At 44.2% G+C, this 25,359-nt stretch overlaps 1 protein-coding gene across 1 annotated transcript; it reads right to left on the reverse strand.

The window, feature by feature from the left end:
* Positions 1-2,147: 2,147 nt before the first annotated feature.
* Positions 2,148-24,906, reverse strand: cramp1 (cramped chromatin regulator homolog 1). The gene is made up of 20 exons (XM_083648867.1): positions 24,784-24,906; positions 24,058-24,404; positions 21,816-22,018; positions 21,480-21,633; positions 19,510-19,593; positions 18,343-18,391; positions 17,772-17,857; positions 16,735-16,858; positions 16,157-16,238; positions 14,124-15,062; positions 11,474-11,651; positions 10,834-11,006; positions 9,907-9,981; positions 9,064-9,145; positions 8,735-8,845; positions 8,155-8,312; positions 7,765-7,954; positions 6,596-6,763; positions 4,893-5,038; positions 2,148-4,397 (listed from the first exon to the last, which is right to left on the reverse strand). Exons 1-20 carry the CDS (start codon positions 24,831-24,833, stop codon positions 4,284-4,286), a joined length of 3,513 nt encoding a protein of 1,170 aa, XP_083504993.1. The 5' UTR covers positions 24,834-24,906; the 3' UTR covers positions 2,148-4,283.
* Positions 24,907-25,359: the final 453 nt, after the last annotated feature.

Consider the following 25,359-nt stretch of genomic DNA (forward strand, 5'->3'; position numbering starts at 1 on the left):
CATAGCATAAAACAGCTCACACACTGCTAGCTTACAAACATTTGCCATGTGCTCGTTAACAAACACTATTTATGCAAACTTAATGTTTTCCTTCTCAAAATATTAACTGAACCAAAAAATAAACCATCTTCTACATACCAGTAGCTCTCTGCAGTTCAACAGTTGAATTTCCTCTCGTTCTGCTTCTCTCAAGGATTTTTCCCTGCTTCACTCAAGTCTGCTTCTGACTTTCTGAGTGAGCAGCTGTCTGCTCTCTTAATTGCCATCAGCTGGGTTTTTTCCGTTGCAATTATAATTTTTGTCCACACAGTGGCACTGTTCAACCGAATCCAAATTATTTTACAATTCGTATTATAATTTCTTTTTTTAATATTCACTGGTGTAATTAACTACTAAACAAATAACAATCTCAAAGTAAAATTATCAAATTATTTTTCCACACATTCTGTCCTTATCAGAAAGTTCTTGTCCAGTTGCCGTTTTGTATACTTAGCGGCAGTTGGTCTTCACAACCAGGATGGGAAGGGTCAGCAATGAACTTTCCTGCTCTCTTCCTGGTCCTGGTGTGGTACAGATCCAGTAGAGAGACTGCAGGCTGCAACCAATGGTCTTCTCGGATGACCAGATTATCCACTGCAGTCTGGTTCTATCCTTGGTGGTGGAGGCAGCAAACCAGACAGTGATCGATGTGAGGATGGACTCCACGGTGGCCGTGTAGATCTGGACCGTTTTCTGCGGCAATAGTTTCCTCAACTGCAGCAGGAAGAACAGCCTCTGATGGCGGTGATGTCCTACCTGAGGTCCTGGGAGATTATGGTTCCCAAGAACCTGAATGAGTCCACAGTGTTGACGGGAGTCACACATGGTGAAGGGTGCGGTTGGGGCTGGGCTCCTCCACAACCATCTCTACAGTTCTTAGTGCATTCAACTCATTCAGCTCCAGGTGGTTCTGGCTGCACCAGCCAGGTGGTCCACTTCCTTCCTTTAGGCCAACTCATCCCCGTTGGTGATTAAAACCAATGAGGGTTGTGTTGTCCGCAAACTTCAGGAGTTTGACAGATGGGTGGATTGAGGTGCAGCTGTTTGTGTAGAGGAGGAAGAGTGGAGGTGTGCACACCGCCTTGTGGGGCCCCAGTGCTGATGGTCCGGGCTCCAGACAAGCCTGCCCAGGCACGCACTTTTATATCATGATAAATCAAATATTTATACAAAAGATTTTGTATAATGCTTTATCGTGCATAAATTGTTACTTTGATTAGAACTTTAGATGAGATAATTGACAAGTTTAGAGCACTTTTACACGTGATGACACAAGTCTCTGAAAATAAAGCTCGGACATTACACATGGGAAAATAAATAATTTGTTTAAATGGCCTTAACAGTGCAAACTTATGCTTATAATCAATTTCTAGTTGTTTAGATTAATGCTGATGCAGATGTGTACCATGCTACAATCGTAATAAGGCTGTATCGTGCACTGGGGGAAAGCCCCCACTGAAAACATCACTGTCACATTTCTTTGAGAGCTGGCACAGCACCAGACATTTTGATTGTAGGTCATCTTCATGGCAAAAATAAAGCACATATAATTCAAGATTATTTTATCTCAGTGATAATGACAAGCTGAAACTGAGAAGGATGAGCAGTACAACAGCGGCCGTCAAAACAAAGTGTTTATTAAATATGTAGAGGCGAAATAATTTGTGAAAAGCTGCAACCAGCTTGGTGTTTAGAGAAGGCCCAAACCAGCCAGGACGTTCGGAGGGGAAATCCAGATCAAGGTTGGTGGGTGGGGGTTGCATGAAGATAACTCCTCTCTCACGGTTTCATTTTCATGATAAATGCCCAAATGTCAGTTTATAAACTGGCATGTGTTCAGCTATACAGATTTTTTCTATTTTCCTTGTGACTATAAGATATTTTAATCAGTTCTCCATTTCCCAATCATATGGATAACGTGTTCAAAAGGTGAGGTTTTGTGGTATTGTGTTAACAGTAGTGGAGTAGTGGTATGTGGCAATAAGTTTAAATTTCAGTATGAACTGGCCATACTGAAGAAACACATCCTACATACAACCGTACATACTGAGGCAAACAGGCATTAGTTTTCATAACCATCTTTATACACAGAATAAAAACACCTTTTACAAACTGAAAACTTTACACAACAGGTTTTTGCTTCTTAGATGTCATCTTAATATTAAGTTAAACAGAAACACCTTTCTGTAAATGTTAACAATAAATAGTCAAAATAATTTACAATGTTACAAAAGCGCAGTGAATACTGGAATCGTCATTGTACAAATAAATCTTTCAAAAGAAAAATATATATACATGCCCGATTCAAAGACAAAACCTATCTGTTTCTTAATTAAAAAACATCTTCATAGCATCTTATCTTGTGTGAGAAGAACAAGCCCATTTTGAGATGTTATCATTCCCATATGAATATTTATCACAAGATGATTCGACTTTATACAGTCATTTAGGCAAGTAGTCACATTAACCTTTTCAGAGCCCCCTCAGCCCCGTGGTGCTGAAGGAGACGGATGTTTTAAGTGGAAAATCCTGCTTATGGAATGACAATAAAGTGCCATGACACACCGGCAGAGACTAAGAGAAACAATGCTGAGACAAGATGTTTACAATATTGCAACTTGCACATCGTTAACGCTGGTTAATTGAAATCCAAAGAAGCTCTGCATCCTTTCATCACAACATCTTGTGTGCATTCACTGAACACTAGTACACTACAAGGGTGCAATTACATGGGGAAAGGAACAGTTAAAATGGATGCCCCACTTTAACAGAACGTACTTGAAATGAAAACATCCAGTAACCTTTAACCTTCTCACATAAAGAGTGAACTACTGGTAAATAGACGGTTTAGTATTTTTAGAGGCCAATCATATTGACATTGGCCATAGTGTCTAGTATTAGTCAATGGGAAATCAAACCACCTCGCACAACCAACCAGCGGGTTCGACTAGAGATCAAAGACTCAAAGATAAAATGCTCTCCCTTTAAATAAGTGGAGTGTTCAACCATGGCTTTAGTGTTAGATTCACTTACATTGCTTCTTCCACTGTCTGGTGGAAGATCTCCCCTGACTGTGGAGCTTGAATTGAGTGTAACACTACTAGAAAAACATCAAGAGATCACATTTCTTATTTTAGTCTGCCATTTTAAATGAATGGCCACTTGGTCACATGAAGGTCAGGAAGTCTACACATATTCTTTTGTTTTCCTGAAAACTGCTTGGTTGGAGTCTTTGTTTAAACAAATTAGGACTGCAGGTAGGAGCTAGTGAGCTCAGACAGTTACAGCTGGCAGTAATAATGACTGGTTTAAATGAAAGAGTAGAAAGAGAACCCTCGGGGTATTTGCAAGAAGAAAGTTGAAGTACATGTTATTGCTGGATATAGCTGGAGGTGGAATACTACCATGCGGAGTAGACAACAGAAATGGCTCTCATGTGACGGACTGCATAGGACGACCTGATAGCCAGGACAGGCTTTCCTCTCTCCATATTTGAGCTGCAGTTCATTCCACATCCTGGTTGGCTCCCCTTGATGTTCAAGTGCAGCCTGCCCTGCACTATCATAGACTGATCCCCCCACGGAGCGGCAGCATGTGAAAAGAAGCAAGCAAACGACATGGGCTTTTGCTTCCACCCGCCCTGCTAGCTTGTGTTCTACTTTTGCAACCAAGGTCACGGTTTAACTGGAACTAAGAGAAACTAGGAGAAATATCTCTTCACATTCAACCTCTTGTTCACTGCCATGACTTTAAAAGAAACCTTACCACCAGCTGTTTACCGCCAGTTGGGGTCTAAACTGCCCATTTTGGCGCATTTACACACTTTGAGGGTAGATCCAACAGAGAGCAGAAGACAAACGGACAAAGACAGAGCAAGAAGAGACTGAACAGTGAAAATATTTTGTTCAGATATGGCATAGTATTTTTTCCCCCTGTACATGAGGTTGTGTTTTGTAAACGCAGTTGTTTTCTAAAGTGTTTCTCTTTAAAGGGCATTTCACCAAAAAGAACAGTTCAGTGAAACCAACACGTTTCTCACTTGCTTTGAACGATGCGACGCTAGACGAAGGTCAAGGGCCACCGTCACTGTTATTATTGCACTTTTACAAACAGGTCAGGGGTGGCGGCTTTGGGGCCGACCGGTCTTTCTCCACAGCCTCCCTTACTTAAATGACCGGCACCTGTCGCTGATCCGCTCCAGATGGCCGAGGATGGGAGGGGCCACGAGGGGCCACTTCCTGTCGTCAGGGCGGAGGGATGGAGGGCTCGGTCACGGCCAGCTCCTGTGCCAGGTCATTGAAGCGAGCGATGTAGTCAACGCTGCTCTCGCTCATCATACATGCGAGCTGGGTGTCCATCTGCAGGCACAGTTAAAGAGGGGTCAATGTACAATACTGCTGACAACAAGGAATATGGGCTCAAAAGCAGCGCAAAAAAACATTTGAGAGGATTGGAGAAGACAAAAGACAAGTTTGATCATTTGCTTAAGTTCTTAATCAGATGGTGAGAGAGCAATGAAGTTGGAGTCCTTGTCACAGAGGACATTTTGTAGTAAAAGGCAAAGCATGAGAACTGGACAAAACAGAAAGATTGTCAGAAATGTGTAAATTTTTCAAACAATATAATTTACTGGTGCAGCCTACTTGCTGCATTACTTGGTAACGCACATAATTTAAAAATAGGTCTATGACCGAAACATCACAATAAATTGCAATTTGCAAGTAGATGGTATGCGGGAGCTTCATAGGTTACAAATTTGTTTCTCCCAGCACCCATGACTGAAATGATCAGGCGTGGAATTTAATTTGCTTGTTGACATTTGCATGTCATTTTATGAAAAAGGGCTCACTTACTTCTGCCACATCCGGAAGGCCACGAGACTGAAAAGAGTCATGGGAGTTGCAGTCCAGGAGGCTGGGACCAAGGAGGGCAGTACCACTGGAGGGGCCGGAGGGGGTGAGGGTGGCCCGCCGGCTCTTATCAGGAGAGACCAGGCTGGCTGGAAGGAAGAGAGAGAGGGAGAATGAGAGTTAGACTATAACCAACAAAGCTGTCTTCATGAGACATCGCTGCAAGTGGAAAACTCAGGCTGTCAGTGTGCATTTATGAGAGAGTGAGCGTTTTAAGGCAAAATGTCTTCTCTGGAAAGTTTTTGCTCAATTCAAACTTCAAAATTAGAAAAATTCAACCCCCACTCCCCCTCGGTTGAAAGGCAGTAGTCTAGACCGCACAGCGCATTGGGCAATGAACGTGCATTCATCATTATTCTGCCACATGAGCGCACCAATACATCATCCATTTCTCTGCTTCTTCTGTTGCCCTGTTTTCAGCATCAGCACCATCTGAACACCTGCTCCACTCAGCTGGAGACATCACCCAAAGAAAGATAGATAGTCCAAGTCAAGATAACGTAAACATGCTGACATTTCATTCTAAAGCAAAGGTCCTGTAATGGTTAGAATAACAGAACTTATCTGAAACACCGTGGCACAGTAGTGTGGTGGGATTACTAAATAGATTTAATTACTTCAAGATATATATCTATTTTTTATTTTATTTTTTGTGCATTTTGAAAAACTTGAAGTGCCATCATATTTAGCTGACATTACACTGCATGGAACTTTTGTACATTGGTCAACAAAGTTGACATTTAGATTTTGTAATGTTTGTCACATGGCAATGTTGGAAAATGCAAATGGTGTGTTGTTGATTAGAATTCATTCGAACTTTTGATGTTAAATTCAACAGATTATTCAAGAATGAAAATAATTGCAGACAGTTCAGTCGACGCACACAGGACAAGCCGTGAAATTAGGGATGCAAGATACTGTTTTTTTTGCCAAAATCCGATATGCCAAGCACCCCCCCTCAACTCTTTTGTCCGATTACCGATGCAGATATATGCGCACAGTGCCCGCCCCGCCCCCACCACAGCCCATCCTGTTGTGGAATTAACACATTATTATGCCTACTCTTATCATGATGGCCCACCAAATAAATAAATAAATAAATAAATAAATAAATAAATAAATACAATGCTTTTCAAAATGTACACATTCACTGGGCAAAATAAGAAAACTACTTGAACTTTGGTTACTGTAAAACATGCCATATTTTTTAGGTAACATTTTCTTTCATCCTACTTAAACAGGCTTATTTCACAAGTTGCAACAGCGTAATTTTATCAGCCTTTCATATCGGCAGAAATGTTAATTTCGAGCTAATGGCGAGGTTTCATTTGAAAGCAAACGTGCTGATATCATCGTGCATCCCTTGTACAGATCGTGCTGGAAGCGTTAGTTGTGAGTGAAAGTTTATTTCATATCATTTATCGCGTAAACGTGTATATGCATCATCACTGCCAATTTTGGGGAGCTAAAGAGACCTTGCCCTATTGAGAAAAGATTCAGGATAATGTGCAGGTGCAATGGAACGGAACATAAAATGAGACCAAAAAAGGAAGAACAGCTGTTTTGTGACTCAAAGCAGCAAATGAGGCTTGTGTGTGTGTGTGTTTGTGCGTGCGCGTGTGCTTGAGAGAGAGACACACACTTACATAGGAGGCATCCCAGTGTGGAGTCAGAGGAGTCGTTGGGGTACCACTGGGGGTCGTGGCTGGGCGAGGGGATCCAGCCCCGGGACGGGCTGACAGGAGGAGAGGAGGCCAACAGCTTGGAGCTGTCACTGGTGCTCAGCTTGGCTGGGGACAGAGCAGCCTCATCGCCTAAAACACAACAGGCAAGCTGGCTTATTCAACCTTGTGTGTGTGTGTTCCAATGGCCGACTGCTCAGAGGCTTATTTGGCTGCTCAGTCGTGTCATTGGCTCCAGAACAAAACAAAACAATAATCTTCTCCTCTATCATGTCTATTGTTCGAAAATATTTACACGATTAATTTTACATGAGACCAGAAGATTCCTGTGGAAACTGAATGTGCATATAAACATCAGGGTTTGTACAGCTTTTAAAAGAGGAACTAAGCACCCAGAATTCTGGGAATTGTAGTTCAGCCTAAGTCTCATCCAATTGTTCAGTCTAAACCCGGCTGGGGACTGGGCATGAGAATAACTCTGGGAGAGAAAGGGCTTCTTGGTGATGTCATTGGAACCCAAGATCAGCCTATCAGCAGAGCCAACAGTTTACTCTCAAATGTGGAGACTTAGTTTGCCCAGAATCCTTCAGCAACACTAGTCAAAAGAGTAAAGTTCAAGCACTTTTCAAGCACTCTCAAGGTACCTAAACCAAAAATGTAGAGACTCCCGAAGCTTTTATTATCACATCTAAATTGTTACTATAAATGCAACTGCAAAAAATACAGTTTACAGTATTTCTTTATACCACAGCAATGAATGTATATTGTCACTTTGTTTATTTTATTTTATCCGACTGTTCATATGATGATTGTTGTACACCCCCTTTTCATTTTGGAGCTCATGTCAGTCAATCTAGCTACAGTCGGCTTGTGTGAGACGGGGCGCCAGGAGACAACAAACAAATATGACAACGGGTTTCCATGAGTGATTGTGTAGATGAAACACGAGATTATGTTGAAAATCAAGAATTTTTCAAGAGTGTATTCGAATTCAAGCATATTCCTAACTTTGAAAACACAACCGTTAAAATTAAGCATCAAGACTTTGTACGAACCCTGAAACAATCTGATACCAACAAACCTACTTTATAGAAACAGATAATAGCATATCACATACAAGCCCATACACATACCATAGTGGTGGGCAGAGTTGATGGCAAGCTCGATGATGGAGTCACTGATGTGTGTTTGGGGCTCTCCGGGGGCCAGAGCCTCTTCAGGGGGTCCAGGAAGAGAGATGTCCAGGAGTGAGGCTACACTGGGCGGGGAGAGGAGCGAGTCCCGGCCCCTGCTCACTCCAGGAGACGGTGGAGGCAGGCCATTCTGTCAGGAGTTGAAAGGTTAATAGTGATGCTGGAGAAATTACATTTTAAAATCTGAACGGCTCGTTGGCCTTTGTAGTGTCAAGGCCTTTGCTTAGAAATGGTTGTGATTTTGAAGTAATGTTGTGTAGCTTGTGATTTGTGGTGTGTGTGTGTGTGTGTGTGTGTGTGTGTGTGCGTGTGCGTGCGTATGTTGCTGACCTCTGGAGCATTGTGTTGGAGCAGCTGAGTGTCTGGTCGGGCGTCTACGATGGGCGCAGAGCCTAGCAGCGTGCTAGTGTCAACGCTGGGAGGTTCCAGCTCCCGACACGGGCTGCCAGGGATGATGCCTGCAGACTTGGCTGCCAGGTCAATGGCACCTGAAATAGGATCAACAGTTCTGACATACAAGGAACGTTTTGCTGTGAATTTTTTATATAGTATAGTAGTATATATTTTACACTGTATGTTGCCCACAAAATAACACATCATCCATAAATACCTGATATGTAACAACATTATTACTGAGACCAACCAAAAAGGTTGCCTTGTTTGACAAGTAGAACAGAGGGAAAAGAAAATATATATATATTTATATCACCCATTTACAGAGACTGGCGGGGGAAAAACATTACAAAGCTAAGTGAAGTGCTATACAAAAAAAAGACAAACGGAGCATGATTAATTGATGAGAAACTTTAAATTATTGATTGTGAATGTGAGCTTTTGGGTATTGTGATGTTCAGAATTGGATACAACACTGCTATAGCACAAAAACAGACCAATACAAGCCAAGACATACTGGAGAGCTGGCTGGCCGACGCAGAGCCAGAGGCTGCAGGGGAAGCTTTGGAGAGCAGGGGGCGGGAGGAAGGGGCCAGGCGAGCCTGGATTGGCCGGAAGGAGCCAGTTCCTGAGGGAAGAAACAGGAAGTGAAAGCGAGCTCAGTGGAGTTCTGCATGCGCTGTGTTTGTGTAAAGCAGCTGCGGGCCTGACCACCGAAATATGGATGCATTTTACCTTTTCCAACTCTCTTCAAACTTTGGCTACTCATAACAATTTTAATCTATCAAACAAGTTTCTATCACCTGCCGAAAACATGCAGGATAGGATCCCGGTTTTGAGGCGTACCTGTAGCGGAGGAGTTGGAGAGGATGGAGAAGGAGCACACGTGCTGAGGAGTGTCACCGGTAGTGCGGGGCAGCAGCGTTCGCTGAGGACAACACAGGATAGGAGTTACACTTTAGCTCCATCATGAGCCAACATCATGAAAGAGATGCACCATTAAGACAGATGAAGGCACACGCTAGGCCTGTCATGACAACTACTGATTGTTGGTCAATATATTGTCCCAGAAATAATTGCGATAAAGGATATTATTGTCATTTTAAGACAATTATTTGCCACAGATATAATGATACTATAATAGCATAATAATGCAATTATACCCTTTCCAATCTGGGAACCCATCGTCTATCAGTCTGACGACTAATAAGATCTGATATTTCTGGGTTTCCGGTGTTGAGCGGATATGTCCGCACCAACTAGACCTCCGCTTCCATCATCGTTTACAGTCTGACGACATCTCATATGCAGCTATATGTTATTATTACTATTAGCCAAAATGCAGTCTGGACGTAAAACACCTACAATTGAACAGCTCCAACTCATTCCAAATTCCCCAAAGGCACCTACACCTTAGTTTTAAGGCACTGCAGAGTGATCAGTTGCTTGTTTTACCCCTTTGACTATGAGCCAATAATATTTTATATACGGACTCTGTTGGAAGAACGCAACTTGCAGTGCGGGGATCTGCCACCCAAAAGTTTCTACATTTTCTCACATTTTTCCAAACAGACCACAAATGTTTTTCCATTAGTTTTCATACTTCCCCACGCATCTGTAACTGGGCTTTTACCAATTTCCTAAACATAAACAAAGTGATGGCACAAACGACCAAACTCTTCCTCTTACCTGAACCACAAGTGGCTTCCGTAGCTGTCTGTTCCGGTGTTTTCTCTGTTTAGAAAGGAAAAGATCTGACTGCATCTACAAGGAAAATAAATTAACGAGTAAATGAATAAATGAATAAATGAATAAATGGATAAATGAATAAATGAATAAATGAATAAATGAATAAATGAATAAACAAACAAACAAACAAACAAACAAATATATCATCCTCATCATTTTGCACAACATAACAAATACTAGCGGACGACATAACTACAATATATATGATCTTCTTGTCTATGCAGTGACCATCAGTTTTGAAAGTTCCTTTTTTCCTTCCAAGTTTCTAAGGAAAATATGGAATCAGCCCTCAAGTGATTAATTTACCTGGTAGACTACATACCAATACTGATGTGTAGTGCTTTTTATTGCATCTTTGTTAAGCACTTTGTAGGTTCTTACACTGATAGAGTCTAGCTGCTGTCTGAAGGCCAGCTCTGTGTGTGCATGCAGAGGTTCTTACACTGATAGAGTCTAGCTGCTGTCTGAAGGCCAGCTCTGTGTGTGCGTGCAGAGGTTCTTACACTGATAGAGTCTAGCTGCTGTCTGAAGGCCAGCTCTGTGTGTGCATGCAAAGGTTCTTACACTGATAGTCTAGCTGCTGTCTGAAGGCCAGCTCTGTGTGTGCATGCAGAGGTTCTTACATTGATAGAGTCTAGCTGCTGTCTGAAGGCCAGCTCTGTGTGTGCATGCAGAGGTTCTTACACTGATAGAGTCTAGCTGCTGTCTCAAGGCCAGCTGTGTGTGTGCATGCAGAGGTTCTTACATTGATAGAGTCTAGCTGCTGTCTGAAGGCCAGCTCTGTGTGTGCATGCAGAGGTTCTTACATTGATAGAGTCTAGCTGCTGTCTGAAGGCCAGCTCTGTGTGTGCATGCAGAGGTTCTTACATTGATAGAGTCTAGCTGCTGTCTGAAGGCCAGCTCTGCTTCTTTGTTGGGGGAGAACATTCTGGAGTGGCGCGAGCTATTGGGTGGCAGCGTGGTGGGAACTGCAAACACACCGCCTTCAGAGTCGCTGCCCGCGGCCGCGCCCAGCAGAGAGCGCGGCAAGTTACGCCCACCTGGAGAGCAGAGGAGGGGGGCAAGCAGGAGAGGAGACAGCATGTGTCTGTTAGACACTCCACTGAGAATACAGAATAAATAAAGCAGCAGCAAGTGTCAATATACCAACAAACAATCTATATAGGGAACAATTGCATTGCAATCTATTAATGCCCATAGCCAAACACATTATCAAAAATCAATAATACTGTCAGTATTAAACACAAATGATCAGTTAAACGCTCAAGTTTATGAATAGACAGACGACTTGGTGGTTCATCAAGAAACAGCTGATATATTTTATATCAGCTCACACATAACCCAAAACTATAAGCATTCTTAAACAACTTTACCCTAACCTAAAGTATGCAATGAGCTAAAGACTGCAGCGACAATCTTCATTGGGGAATCAACTATACCCAAAGTAGATGCCTCTCTAATGGACAGAGTGGCAGGTTTAGAGTGTGTCAGACAGACCAAAACTTACCTGAGGCACCAGTGTTTGGCAGGAGTAGCTTGGCCCCTCGGACAGAGGCCTGTGCCCGGCCACAGCTGGGGCTGCGGACCCCCACAATGGGACCCTTCCCTGGAGGGGTGAGGGCCTGGCTTTGCTCCTCCTGGGGGGTCTTGAGCGGTGATGTGGCTGTGGAGCACAGCTCCGGAGCCTGGAGGAGGAAGAGGGGACATTATTAATGACACACTGCTGCTCTACCTCTACATGTCTGTATAATACGATCATTGGAGTTTAAAGGCCCACACGCACAGGGAGCATCAGATGATCCCAGTGTTTGGAAGCCCACCCATTGTTTTAAACGGCCGAACACACACCAAGAGCGTTTTGACGTGCGTCAAACTGCCTTGACGCTCGTACTCCGAAGCTGTTTCGATTTTTGAGCGTCAAATGAGGTTCCAGCAGCGACCAAAGCCTCTGAGCTCCCCCCCTCCCTCTCTGCCCACTTCCATCCCCGTCTCTGTCTCGATAAGTAGTGTCTCCTCAAACTCTCACGGCAGTTTAAATACAGCAGGCATTAAAACTACAACGTGAGAATAAGGTTCTAAACACATCGGCTAGCAAAACATAGCCTATCCCTGGATGTCATGATGAGATTAGAATAAGTTTGGACAGAATTGCATAATTTCTGCCCGCAGCGCTGCCTTTTTTCTCTCCCCCTCTGCACGGCAGACCGACAGACAGGTAGGATGATCCAACAGCCTCTATCCCAAGCTTGCCCAGAATGACGTGCCGAACAAAAGGCTATATTTCCCGCTGCGAAGTCGATCTCTGAGAAGAATACTAGAGGAATAAATGCATTTGAAACATATTGATCCAGAGGAGAGAATTGTAGCCTATTTTGTAGCCTACCTTTCCTCTGCAGTAGGCAGCAGCACTGTGCTCCAAAGCGCGCGGGAGCTTCTCCCCATGTTTAGAAAGTGATTAAGCGGTTTATTGAGTCATGTCTAGCAGGGCAACTGCGGCGGATAGTCGGAGACCTGATTCTACGGTTATAATGCGCAGTTCATGTTTAGAAGAGGCTCAAATGTTTACATGTTTAAATGTTTACAGGGGCTCAAAACTACGGTATAACTTTTTGTTTTTTTTTATCGGTCAATTGTGCCTGATTACATATAAATGAGTGGCCTTTTCCCCCAAATAGTGATGGTTCTGTCATTCTGTGGTGTATACATTTCAGATCTGACGCTTGCAGTGCGCTATAGGGGCAGAAATTGACGCCCGTCAAATGACGAGCGTCAAGTTTGCTCCCTGTGCGTTTCGGGCTTAAGATGGCAGCGACATTTGTTTATTTATTTATTTTTTGGAAATAGACCTAATTTTTAAATGATATTATGGTAGAGGATAGGAGGGTATTAGATAATAGAGATGACCAAGCTAGGTCTTTAGAGCAGAGAAACAACAGAAGTGCCCAGTGAAGAGGTAATACATCACAATGCAAAACATCGCAGTAATAATAATACTGCTTTGTCATTTGCTTCACTGGCTTATTTGTTTTATATTCCATTGTTGAGCAGCTGAAAATCCATGGAGCAAGGAATGGGTAGGTAGTAGGTGGGGGGAGGAGACTGGGAGTGGCTTGAAATTCCAATGGTTGGGAAGTTTTTGATCCAAAACAGACAGCATGTGCCAGACAGTGAGTTTTTGAAAGCCTGGAATTGATCAACAACCCTATCAGCCTCTTGCAGATTCATTACAGTCATTTTTGCTAAGGGGACAATACTAAAATATTTACTTATTTCCCCTTTAATGTATTTGTGTACTGAAGTATCTGGATATGACGAGTGATGATTTGCTTGACTCATATCACTCGAGTGAAAGAAGAGGACCCATGGGAAGAAGCAGGGTGTGTATGAATCAAGTGTGAGTTCATGTCACTATACTGACATGGTGGAACAGCTGACCACATTGTTGAGTACAAGCTCAAGTTCTACGACTGCAACTTCCTGTCCTCTGTCTATACAGGAGGATTAGTGTTGGTAAGCTTTTCAGATGCTTATCTAACATGTATATAGATTCAGTGCAGACGTGTAATCAGGACTCCCTTAGTTTTAAATCTTTGGGGCTACTTTTAGGAGATACTGTAAGTGGAAAATGCCCTGCTGCTACCAATGATTATTTTGTTACCAGTTCCATTATATATATTTTTTTTATTGATCAAATAGGTTATTGCATACGGTTATGGCAAGCTACCTAACTATCACCCTTGCCTTCTCTCTGTGTCATGTGCCTATGTGCTTATAATTGCAATCAGATGTTTTGGCTCTGTGCACTGTGTGCACTGTGTGTTGGCTCTGTGCACTGTGTGCAGCAGTTGTTGCTGTGGGAAGCCATTTCAGCTTTGTGAACAAAGTGGGAACAAAGCCGTGAAGCACCATATTCTGTAGTTCTACAGTATTCCCATAATTGGGAATAGATGCACTCAGCATTCCGGCTTGCCACAGACGTGTTGTAAACAATATGATGCATTGATTATGAATATGCAAAATCAACAAATTGACATGATGCAAGTAACAATGTTGTTGACAAATCTTTGCAGTCCTACCTAAAGTACTTTACTTTAAAGACCATAGCCCAAATGGCCTTAATAAACAATAATAACCAATAATAAACAATGTGTCCCTACCAGAGGTTTAGGGTTGACCTCGGTGGCCACCAGCTTGAGCAGGCAGCGCAGAACGCGGTGTGTGCTGGAGGGCCTCCGAGGCTGGAGGGCTTGTCCGTTTTCCCGGGAGGAGGGTGGCACTGCAGGGGGCAGCCACTCGTACTCCAGCTGCAGCTTGCTGGGCTTCCCCAACATCAGGTAGAGCTCAGCCAAGGTGACGCTGTCTGCGGCGCGGGCGCTCCAGCCCTCCTCCCTGATCTGCTCCACAGTCCGCTCCTTGGCTGCCAGGGCGCTGCCGTCCTCTGAGCTAATCACTGCAGACTTGCCTGGAGGAGTCCTGTTGACCTCTGGCGAAGAGGTACCGGTGTTCTGCTCCTCTCTACACTGCTCTGATGAGCTCTCTGCACCGCTACACCACTTCTCTTTGCTTTTGGTCCCCACAAGCACTCCACTGGACTCCACACCAGTACATGTCTTGCTCCCTTCCAACGGTCTAGCCCCACTCCCCTCCTCTCTAGGAGCCAAAGTCTGCTGAGAGGAAGGGGGCACAGACAAAGACGGAGGTCTCCTCTCCTCTACTTTTGCAGAACTGTCCAGTGGAGGGTCAGGGAGAGGGGGCTCAGCTCGACGACTGTCGCCCAACACAGTTAGCGTCACACTAGTAGCAGCAGCGGCGCCACCACGTCCAGCTCTGGCCCCGCCCCGCGGGGGTGGAGCTGTGTGGATGCCAAGGATCTGGGCGGCAGGCAGCTCCTTGGAGCCCGGCCGGTTCTTGCCGCTCTCCAGCCAGTGCACAGTGCAGGAGGCCTTGGAGTGGACCACGCGTGCCACACCAGGCAGCATGGTCATGGTGTTGCACTCGGCCGGGTAAAGGAACAGCTCCTCCTGCTGGGCTTTGCTGGGAGAGGCGGCGCTGGACTGGTTGCCCTCTAGAGCCTCTCTCTCCAGAAGACTCTTCAGCTGGACGCCTCAGTGTCAAGGACTCACACAACACTGCAGTGGTTTTGACATAAGAGCATCAGCATTCCCCCCAAACATTTACAGTGGAAGTGCAGCAGCGCCATTACTGAATTCCAAAGTGCCTTCACTAACATCAGAAAAATAGACTCTTTATTCCCACAATAAAAAAAATATTCAGATGAACTCCAAAAAGAAGAGGTGGAATGAAGTAGGGGTCTGCCAGACTCGGCTCAGGAAACCCGCCAACAATGATTTGATAGTTGGTAGGCCACTTGCTGGGGGGGAATTAATACATATTTGCTTGAGGTGTCTGGTTGGATGACCGAATGATCACTGAGCCACTGATCCCTAAGATCACTGCTGGCTAGCTATATAAAATGTACGGTATATTTCTAAAATTAAATATAAAAAACTTTTGTATAAATAATTGTATTATGACTCCATGATATGACGACGCTCCTCTTGATATGAGAGAGAGGGGGGAGGGGTCAGTGCCGTATGGGATAGATAATCCCCCATAGGGATTTCTACAGGAGCCATGACGTTGATGGTGATCAGGGAAGGGGGTGGGGCGAAACAACTGCTCCAGTGATGATGAACAGCAGCTGAGGATGCCGGCACAGATGTGAGTGATGACTGCACGAATGTGGGTAATGACATAGAGACATGGGCTCTATATACTACCAGGAGAAAGGGGCAGTTGTGACATCACCAGTGATGCCACTCAAGCAACCGTGACGTCACCGGTGACGTCACTCGAGCAATTGTGACGTCATCAGTGATGTCACTTGAGCATGGAGTTACCCCCTCGAATGACCGGGGCATGAACAGCATGGGGGGCACTAAATGATGCTGTAGAAGTAGGTCTTCCATGATTGAAATAGTCGAGGCAACACTTCAATCATGAGAGACTTGTAGGAAAGATTAATCAACTTTATTGAACCAATAAACCGTTTAAGCATGGCGTATGACCTTGATATGAGGGGGCGGGGGGGGTCAGTGCCACATGGGATAGATAATCCCCCAAAAGTAGTAAGAATATTGTTTGCACATCGTGTAACAATTTGCTGACCACATGATGCATTTAAGGATACAATCCGCTGGTCATGGAAGGCCCACTTCTGTTTCAGATACTCAATGAGACTGGAGACTTTCCGGTGGAGCTCCACCATCATCCTGGGTTGGAAAAGAAAACCAAAACACTTGGTTTAGCAACAGGTGATCGACAATTTGATGCACAAGAAGCTGCTATGGTAAGATCATGCAGGATGGTGTTAGGATGGATGAGTACCGGTAATTCAGTCTTTAAACCTTATTACGTTTCTCACATTTCTAGGATTCACACATGGGTCGTCTGACCAAGCCAGAAGTACCGCTATCGGGAATTAAACCCGGTCTCCGCGGCGGTAGGCGAGTGCTTTTACCTCTACACTACCCAGATGCCCCATTTAACATTTCTTAAAGATAAACTGTTTGCTACTTCATAAAATAAGTTTGATAAATAATGCATGACTAATTCTTGGATATGCAGTATGACAGTTGATTTTAAGGCCGCATAGAATTTAATTTGCCAATAGTGCAGAACAGCCAAAATATAGCAAGTCCATCATATTCAAATCTTGAAAGAAACAATATAAAGCCATTTGGGAAGGACACATTTAGGCAATCTGACCTGAGGCGGGGGTTGTGGGCCAGGCTCTGGACGCGGGCCCAGGAGTGGTTACTGCGTGGCTGGAGCTCCACTGCCACCTTCAGCGGGAGGCGCACCGGCTTCTGGTCCTCCTCATCACTCACTCCTGCAGGGAGAGGAAGACAGAATGAGACCGACTGAGATGTACCACACAGCTCTGCCCGGAGAAAAGGTGTTTTTGTTGTGACCATGCACAGTGAGGAGAAGCAAGGCCTGAGCAGAGAGAAACGCCACTACAACAGCACATCACAATACTGAAGCAAAATGTGCTGCTAGAAGACTGCATGGAAAGAACAATTGACCAGTACACTTTAGGGTGCGCTTGGTTTGCAGAAAGGGCAGAAACCACACTTACTCCAATAGTCGCTAAAATAATCACCTCAATTCTTCATGTTCCTGCTTTATTTAGTTTGGACAGCTGGACAGCACACTGACGTGTTTTGGCCTTCATCATAACAGAGTCTCTTTTTTTATTATTAAACTATTGGAGGTCCGTTTCTCCTCGTGTTTTTTGAGAGTAAAGTAAGTTTACTGTTGACTAGCTTGTGGCAGGGCACCCAGCCAAAGCTTTTTTGAGAAACACGTTTGTTTTTCCCTTCTGATTTTGGAAGCGAATAAACCCGAAAGAGGCACTTTGTCAGTGTTTCCTTTTTTGTATAGCATTGAAGCAGGAAGGAAAAGAAAGGCAGACTACACGAGGAGGATGGCAGATGCAGAGGCGGGATCCTGCTTTCGTGTTCTTTTATGAAACAAAATGTTTCCTCCAACTTTGTTGAGTGTGTTTTATTGCACAGAGGAGGACTAGATGACAGCCGGTCAGAGCAGTCATCTCCACTACCTCCTCCTCATCACTCTATTCCAACAGTGTTACCATGGAAACCCAACCCCTCCAGCCCACATGGTGCCAGTGTTACCGCCAAAACCCCGCCCACACAAACCCTACTCCTCTCCATTGAGACGGGTTAGTGTGTTGGATGCTGATGTTTGTTTACTTTGCGTGCGTGTGTGGGCATGCTCACCATCTGGGTCACAGAGTTTCTTTAGTGCGCGGCACATGGGCGCTTTGATCCGCAGGTTCCTCCCTTTGGAGCGCACAGTGGTGGCCCTGCGCAAACAGATTGTGGGACAACAGACAGAGATCCATTCCCAGTTTAGAGGATGATTTCTCAGCACCGTGTCACACCATTCAGTAGAGTACAATGGAGCCTCACTGTCGCTCAGCACGTTTACATGCAGAAATTATTCTCATCATTCATATCCTGATTAAGAACTTATTCAGAATGGGCTCTATACATCTATACCACAAATGCAAATCTCAAATATCCCTGTATACATGAATAAACAGTATTGACAGAATATTAGCATGGAAACTGAACATGCATAGACTGCAAGAATTAAAATCAAATGGGATGAGTCATATGTTTATGTACGCCAACTCTAAAATGGGATACTTCACTATACTATACTTGACGAAACAATAATGTGTGCATGTATGCACAAACTTTTTTTGTTTTTGTTTTTACATCCAAAATGTCAAACAATGACTAGCTGGACATCTCTGTATTGCGTCTGGATGTTATGCCTACTTACCCTTGCTGGATGAGTTCGTTGAGCTTCGTCACATTCTTATCATCCATTACTGTCGGAGAGAGAAAACACAAGCCAGAGAGCCATTTACAACACCGGCCCTCAGGAGCTGAACCTACACGCCAGCCCTCAAGAGCTGAACCTACACGCCAGCCCTCAAGAGCTGAACCTACACGCCAGCCCTCAAGAGCTGAACCTACACGCCAGCCCTCAAGAGCTGAACCTACACGCCAGCCCTCAAGAGCTGAACCTACACGCCAGCCCTCAAGAGCTGAACCTACACGCCAGCCCTCAGGAGCTGAACCTACACGCCAGCCCTCAGGAGCTGAACCTACACGCCAGCCCTCAGGAGCTGAACCTACACGCCAGCCCTCAGGAGCTGAACCTACACGCCAGCCCTCAGGAGCTGAACATACAAGCCAGCCCTCAGGAGCTGAACCTACACGCCAGCCCTCAGGAGCTGAACATACAAGCCAGCCCTCAGGAGCTGAACCTACACGCCAGCCCTCAGGAGCTGAACCTACACGCCAGCCCTCAGGAGCTGAACCTACACGCCAGCCCTCAGGAGCTGAACATACATGCCAGGAGCATAGCGTGCCATTGCACAGTTTAATTACTTCCCTTGTGTCCCCAACTAGCTGCACCAAAACACTCACACACAAACAACTACCGGTAGCTGCACCAAAACACTCACACACAAACAACTTTGAAAGTGGATTTTTCCCAGCCTGGGTGAACCCAGCCTTCAACCTGACATCACAGGCTATGCCTGTAACGTAAGTTCTTCATGACTGATAGCACATAGAGGTCACGTGGAGGCTGGGTTTAATGGCTCAGAATGGGCCATGGGGGGTGGCTACGCATGACAGTAAGCATGATGGGTCTGATCTGATCATGCTTACTGTCAGAAATGATGGAGCAATGTGTTTTTACAGCACCACCGACTTTTAGAAAGGAAGCCATTTGAAGGTACAAATGTGGGATGTTAACTTTGAAATTCTCTAAAATGATAGCGTAAAACGATTGATTTTGAGTCAGTATGCAGTCTGGCTTGTCATCAGGCATTTGGGGCCTTTGGGGGGTGGCGGGTAAAACCTCTTTGGGGGGCGCCAAAAATTCCTCTATGCAGGAAAAACCCTGCACTCAAATGCATGCACAGCTTTCACTTACGTCCTCCAACTTTTTTGCGGAGCTCGGCGTAGCAGATGAGCCCGTACAGTTCTTGGGAGGACTTCTTCAGCGCTCGGGAGTACGCTGAGTGGGAAAGATGGAACATGTTAATAACACTGCTGTCACCTAGCAAGGCAGGAAGCGATGGGTATGCAATGTAAAGATAACCACAGCAGGAGGCTATTAGAAGGGAGAGGGGCTCATGCTTATCTAGTGAGATTCTTTACCATATGTTTTGGGACAGACAGACTCACCCTACCATACAAATTGCTGTATAAACAAACATCAGTGCAGGAGTGGTTGGAAGAGAAGCCCTCTGGAAAATTTACGAGTACGACTAGATAGGACTTGATATTCAAACCGCACTTTATCTTGATTCAGCCAATTTCTTTTTTGACAGATTGTTTCAAGAAGCACCATTAAAACAGGGCCTAGAAGGCCAAGTCTCCCTCCCTAGTGTACGTACGATACCATGCGAGTAAGTACAACTATAACCTCTTTCACACATTGAACCCGTAAAATTGCCGGGTTAACTTTTCTGGCAGCACTTGTGTTCCTCTGTTCATACTCTTAGCTGCTATCTGTCAAATGTCTTCACAGTCACACACGACATGACTGTCCTGTATAAGCGAGGCGAAACCCTTTAAATATGGGGGTTATTCAGCACTTGACCACCATGAAAAGCAGAATATAAGCTCATCACCAAGATCAGATACAGCCAGTTTGTTGCATATAAATTAAGCCACATATCATCTCATTTTCAAAGCAGTAATTTGTCCGCCCTCATTTTGCATTCCTATTGTTAGTTTACACTAAAATTAGTATTTAAAAATAAAAGTAGATCGGGTCCCCCAAACAGGAACTACCGGTATCTCTCCTAAATAGTATACCTCCACTATGTTTTATCAATAAAAATGCTATTTGGCAAAATTACGTTCTGAAACGGCAGAACCAAAGGTCCATTGAAAATCACAGTAGCAGGATCTGTGTTCACCAACGTGTTACTGTAAAATTTGTAAATGTCACTTTTCGGGCTATTTTTGTGGCTTCATTCAAATGAATGGGAAGTAAAACTCTGAACATCTCTGCTGCATCTGATCTTGGTGATTAGTTTATATTCTGGTTTTCCTGTCACCCCAGAGTCTCTTCTGTCACCCCAGAGTCTCTTCTGTCACCCCAGAGTCTCTTGCGATTGGTTTGTTGGCTCTTCATGAAAGCGCGTTATGGAAAACTCTCATAACCATTTGTGTCCTCGACCCGGGAATCTTGCTGCTTTTGTTCACACTTACGTCACAAAGGATTCCCAGGAATTTCACTAGGTTAAGAGGGGGGATGTTTCCAGATCAACTTTGACAGAATTTTGACTCTGGCTAGTGGCTACCGTTTACACATAAGCCCAGAAACAGACAATTATTTGAAAGGTTCTGGTGACGCTGCATGTGTGAAAGGATCTTATGTCTTTAGGTTTGCAGCGTCATTCTCAAAGTGCGTTTTACAGTTGAACCTGGTACTTTCACCATTTGATGCCCGCCATAAAACCTTTATAACAGCAATTCCCAACCTGTGGATGGCGGCCCACTGGTGGGCCGAGAAGGTGTTGCAAGTGGGCCACCAAATCATTCCGATCTTCGTGGGGGAAAAAATGTATATATATTATTATTATGAGAATGCATTTCTCCATTGTTGAATGATAGTTATTTAATTTGTAATCAATTATTTGTTAATTAGCCTATTGCATTGCAGACAGACCCTCGTTTTTAGTTTCTGATTTCAGTGCGGTGTTGATTGACAACGCATTTTATTGTTAAAATAAAAAGTGCTCTGAGAAGGCATTATTTGGCCTCGGTACTGTTTACGGGTGGATCTGGGCCATGAACATTTTTGAGATTTCCAAGTGGGCCATGAAATCAGAAAACCACTCCTTTATATAAAAGAAAAGATGGTGCAGGCAGAGGTAAGGGAGGGCTCACCATTGGCAAAGTCAATGTGTTTGGAGATCTTGTGCCAGGTGCGGTAGTAGAAATGGCGGACTTGCTCCTTGTTCTTCACCATGTTGGCTGGCTTGCCTCTCTTCTTGTATTTCATTGCAATGTTGTTCTGGATAGCCTCAAAATCCTTACCATGCTGGGGACAGAAGAGTAAAGACATGGTATTGTGTGTGTTGTGTGTGTCCTGTGATAAACATAAATACCAATAGAAAGCTAGGATTTGTGTCACAATAGTGCCCATATACTATACTGTATGTAATCATAAGGCAAGTGCAGTTCTTAAGTAATAATGACAAGCCATTAAGCTCCAACTTGTACCTCATAAAGTCCCTCAAAGAAGCTGTTTTTGTCCTCAGCACTCCAGGACTCCCACTGGCGCCGGGCCCTCTTCTGGTTCCCAGCTTGCTCCTCCTTGTCAGCCGTGCCTTGGCCCCTGGATGCCTTGGACACGCCCCCGCTGGAGCCAGTCACAGAGCCCGACTGACCTGCTGCCCCGTGGGAGGAAGAGCCATTCTCTGCCCCTGTGGCACACAAGGACCCCACAAATCCATCAGCCATGAAAAACACAACTTAAGATATCACATTGAAAATGTAGGCACTGAGCCAAAGGTTTCTGCTAGTCTTCCCCCACGTGTTTTGCATGACATGAAGTATAGCTAAAGGTAAACACAACTGTACCAGTTTTGAGAGATGCCAAAACCCAAAATACATGCACACAAATCTGCCCGCTGCCATTACAGCACACAACCTGCAGAGGTCCCCCTTCTGTGGTTCAGCACTGGCGAGGAGACAGGAAAATAAATCAGTCCCTATGGCCAGGTGACAGTACACAGGTCCAAAACCAACTTGTGGTAGGCTTGAATGGCCATGTTTACCCCAGGCAGCAGAGCACAATGCCAGCAGGTTTAAACACAAACAGTGAGACTGTTGCAACATTGGCCCTTATTAGGACAACTGTAGGTTTTCAACCAAAACGGGTGTTCATTTAAAACACAAATGCAAATCTGTGGGACAAATGTACGTCTCATAGGTTCTGGCCTAAATGCGCTTGCTTCAAATAGATGAGCACCAATATAGCATCATGTGAAAGAAAGTAGGGCTGAACCTTGGTCAACTGGTCGATGCTTGGTCGACTTAAATAGATTTTGTGAAACAATCAGTCTATTTCTCTCTTCCAACAACATCAAAATGAATCCCAGCAGAGAAGAGCAGAGAAATCCACCAAACCAAATGTTTACGTTTGTTTCATCCAAGTCAAATTTAACTTTAATTCCATTCGTAAAGCCCTTTTAACTATCAAGTTTGACATAAATTGCAAACTCATGGAGAGTGAAAAAGGTGACATACCGGTCCGGGGCAGACACAAAACCACTCGGAAATCATTCACTTAAGTGCCCTATTTTGGGATCAAAAAGGTGACTGTCACCTAAAGGTGACTAGTTTGCAAGTATGTGCCGAGCAGCATAAAAATCCATTAACAAGTCTGCAATAATTTCTCAAAAGATCTGTGAGGAAATAAGAAATTCTTGAAAAACAGAGGTGTGCAGTTGTTTGCCCTGGAGGGACTTCACCGACAGGATTTCAAATGAGGACAACAAGGCAAAGCCAGTTTTATAAATGTTGCTCAAGTTCCAGTGACAGATCACTGCTACCCCCCCCCCCCCCCCCCCCCCCCCACCCACACACACACCCCTTTCTGGCTCTAGTGTGTGTGATGTGGTAGGGAAACCCAGGAGGTGATGTCTTACTTAACGGATACATTTGGTTTAAGCCAGGTTTCAGTTATGCTGGGTAAGCTATTTGTAATTAATAAATTAATTCATGGATAAGCCTTAGATGTGTTTAAAATACCTATTTGCACATGGGCTCTGCTCTCTGCACATATTAGTAATCTTGTCAGCCGACTGATCAAAAATAATTGACAAGCTTACTATGCGAGTCATTCATCTTCTCCCCTTGATTTAAAAGTACCTTTCTAGAACTGTGTTCCAGACCAGAGGGGGTCTAACTCCCAGGGGGAGGTCTAACTCTCATGGGTCCACTAGTAATAATAATTAATAATAATAATAATAATAATAATAATAATAATAATAATAATAATAATAATAATAATAATAATACAAAAGGTTGAGTCATTGTTTAGTTGTCCATTTAAAAAAAATTCTAACAAGCAGTGACAGTCCTAACAGTCGGGATGTTTTCAATGTCATAATGGCAAGTTTCCAAGAAATGTTATTATAATTTAAAATACTGTCTCAGATGATATCCTAATAGAAATTTAAGTCCTGGCTAATAATTCTCATATTTTTCCCTGAACTGGTGTTGCAACTTGGGAGTGAAGCAGCCCAAATCTACTCTGAACACAACCCAGAGGAATACAGCTCCTCACACCCGTCACTGGGCCCAGAGGGAATACAATACACCACACTGCCACTACGCAGATGAGTAAATGATATGATAACATACAATTTGATACAAACTAACAAAAATAGTGCAACCGGGCCAGTTAAAATTGAGAGCGGACCCCCTCACTGACTCTCCCCAGAGCTGGGTCACCTACCTTTCGATTTTGCCCCGCCATGTCCATTGATGGTCGAGCTGATGGAATCCTTCCGGATCCGCTTGCTCGGAGGTCGAACGCTGGATCGGAGAAAATGATGTTGGTCGGGACATGGAGGGGCTGGGTCTGTAGAGGACTGGGTCGAGCCGGTGGGTCCTGGTGCTGGTGGACCCGGGCTGAGAGCCGTGGTTGATGGATTAAGGATTTCCACTCCTCCGTCGTCTCCCTTTGTACTGCGCTCCTCGCTGCCCTGCTCTCCGCTCTCCTCCTCGTCACAACCTTCAGGCTTTCTGGACGACTTCTTTCCCCCATCGACACCGATCCCTTCCCGGGAGTCCAGTGTCATTCTGACAAAACACATTCAAAGAAGATATATCACATTTGGAGGAAAGCGGTGTGCGAAATTAACTTCTAAAGACGACGTTCTCTCTCTCAACATGGCCGCCGCTGTTTGTTTCAAATCCCTTCTCCAGTCCCAACAAAACAACACCAAATATATATATCTAACGTTTTGAGATTATTCACATTCAATGATCATAACAGTTTAGCAACTGACCGCGGTGTTTAACCAGCTGTCTTTTAGCTCGTTTGACGAATATTTGGGGTTGAATTTCAACTAAATTCAAATGCGAGCGCCTTTCAGTTTAGCGCCCTGCAGAAACGACAACGAAAACCTCCAGTGCATTCGACCTCTAAATAAAGTGTTTATTTTGGGGATAATTTTACCCATTCTGGTGCTCTTCGGTAGCAGGCGACGTCTTCTTTCTCTTCACCATGGATCCGAGCGGTTGGGTTTGTAATAACTGACCAAATTGAGCATAATAAAAGCACGAACGATCTCGCCGCTTTCTGCCCTCTCCTTGCTCCTGCCTCGACTGAGCTGAACTCTGCGCAGTTCAAATGTTTTCTATCAGCAACAACATCACTTCTATGAATTCAATGTTCTTTGCAACAAGACCATATAACAACACCAATAATGATAAATACGAAAGATTAATTTGATGTAAAACAGGATAATGATCAGAACATTGCAGATGAGCTCATTTCAATTTAGAGCATTGATGAAGTTTTAATCCACACATTAACCTGTGTGGAGCTGGACTTTGCTTGTCACTACGTCACCGTCGCCTGTAGAAATTATATCTCCACAACTAGTTATTTGATATGAATCCTATAATTGTGAGGCTGTGTAACAGTCTTATTTTCTAAAATCACTATCACCTCATATCCTCACAGAAAATGTATTAATCACAACGTTACTCAGCAGTGAGGGAAACTGGCTTTGATCCTTGTGTGCTCATG

The sequence above is a fragment of the Poromitra crassiceps genome (assembly GCF_964638095.1).
Source record: "Poromitra crassiceps genome assembly, chromosome: 13".
NCBI lineage: Eukaryota > Metazoa > Chordata > Actinopteri > Beryciformes > Melamphaidae > Poromitra > Poromitra crassiceps.

Bases quoted from the DNA above. Each gene is read 5' to 3' on its own strand.
- cramp1 (XM_083648867.1), bottom strand. From the start codon at position 24,833: ATGGTGAAGAGAAAGAAGACGTCGCCTGCTACCGAAGAGCACCAGAAT. The intron at 11,007-11,473 runs GTAAGTTTTGGT...TCTGCTCTCCAG, and splicing joins GCCAAACACTGGTGCCTCAG to GTGGGCGTAACTTGCCGCGC. The intron at 4,398-4,892 runs GTAAGTGAGCCC...CTGTGCCTGCAG, and splicing joins GCCTTCCGGATGTGGCAGAA to ATGGACACCCAGCTCGCATG.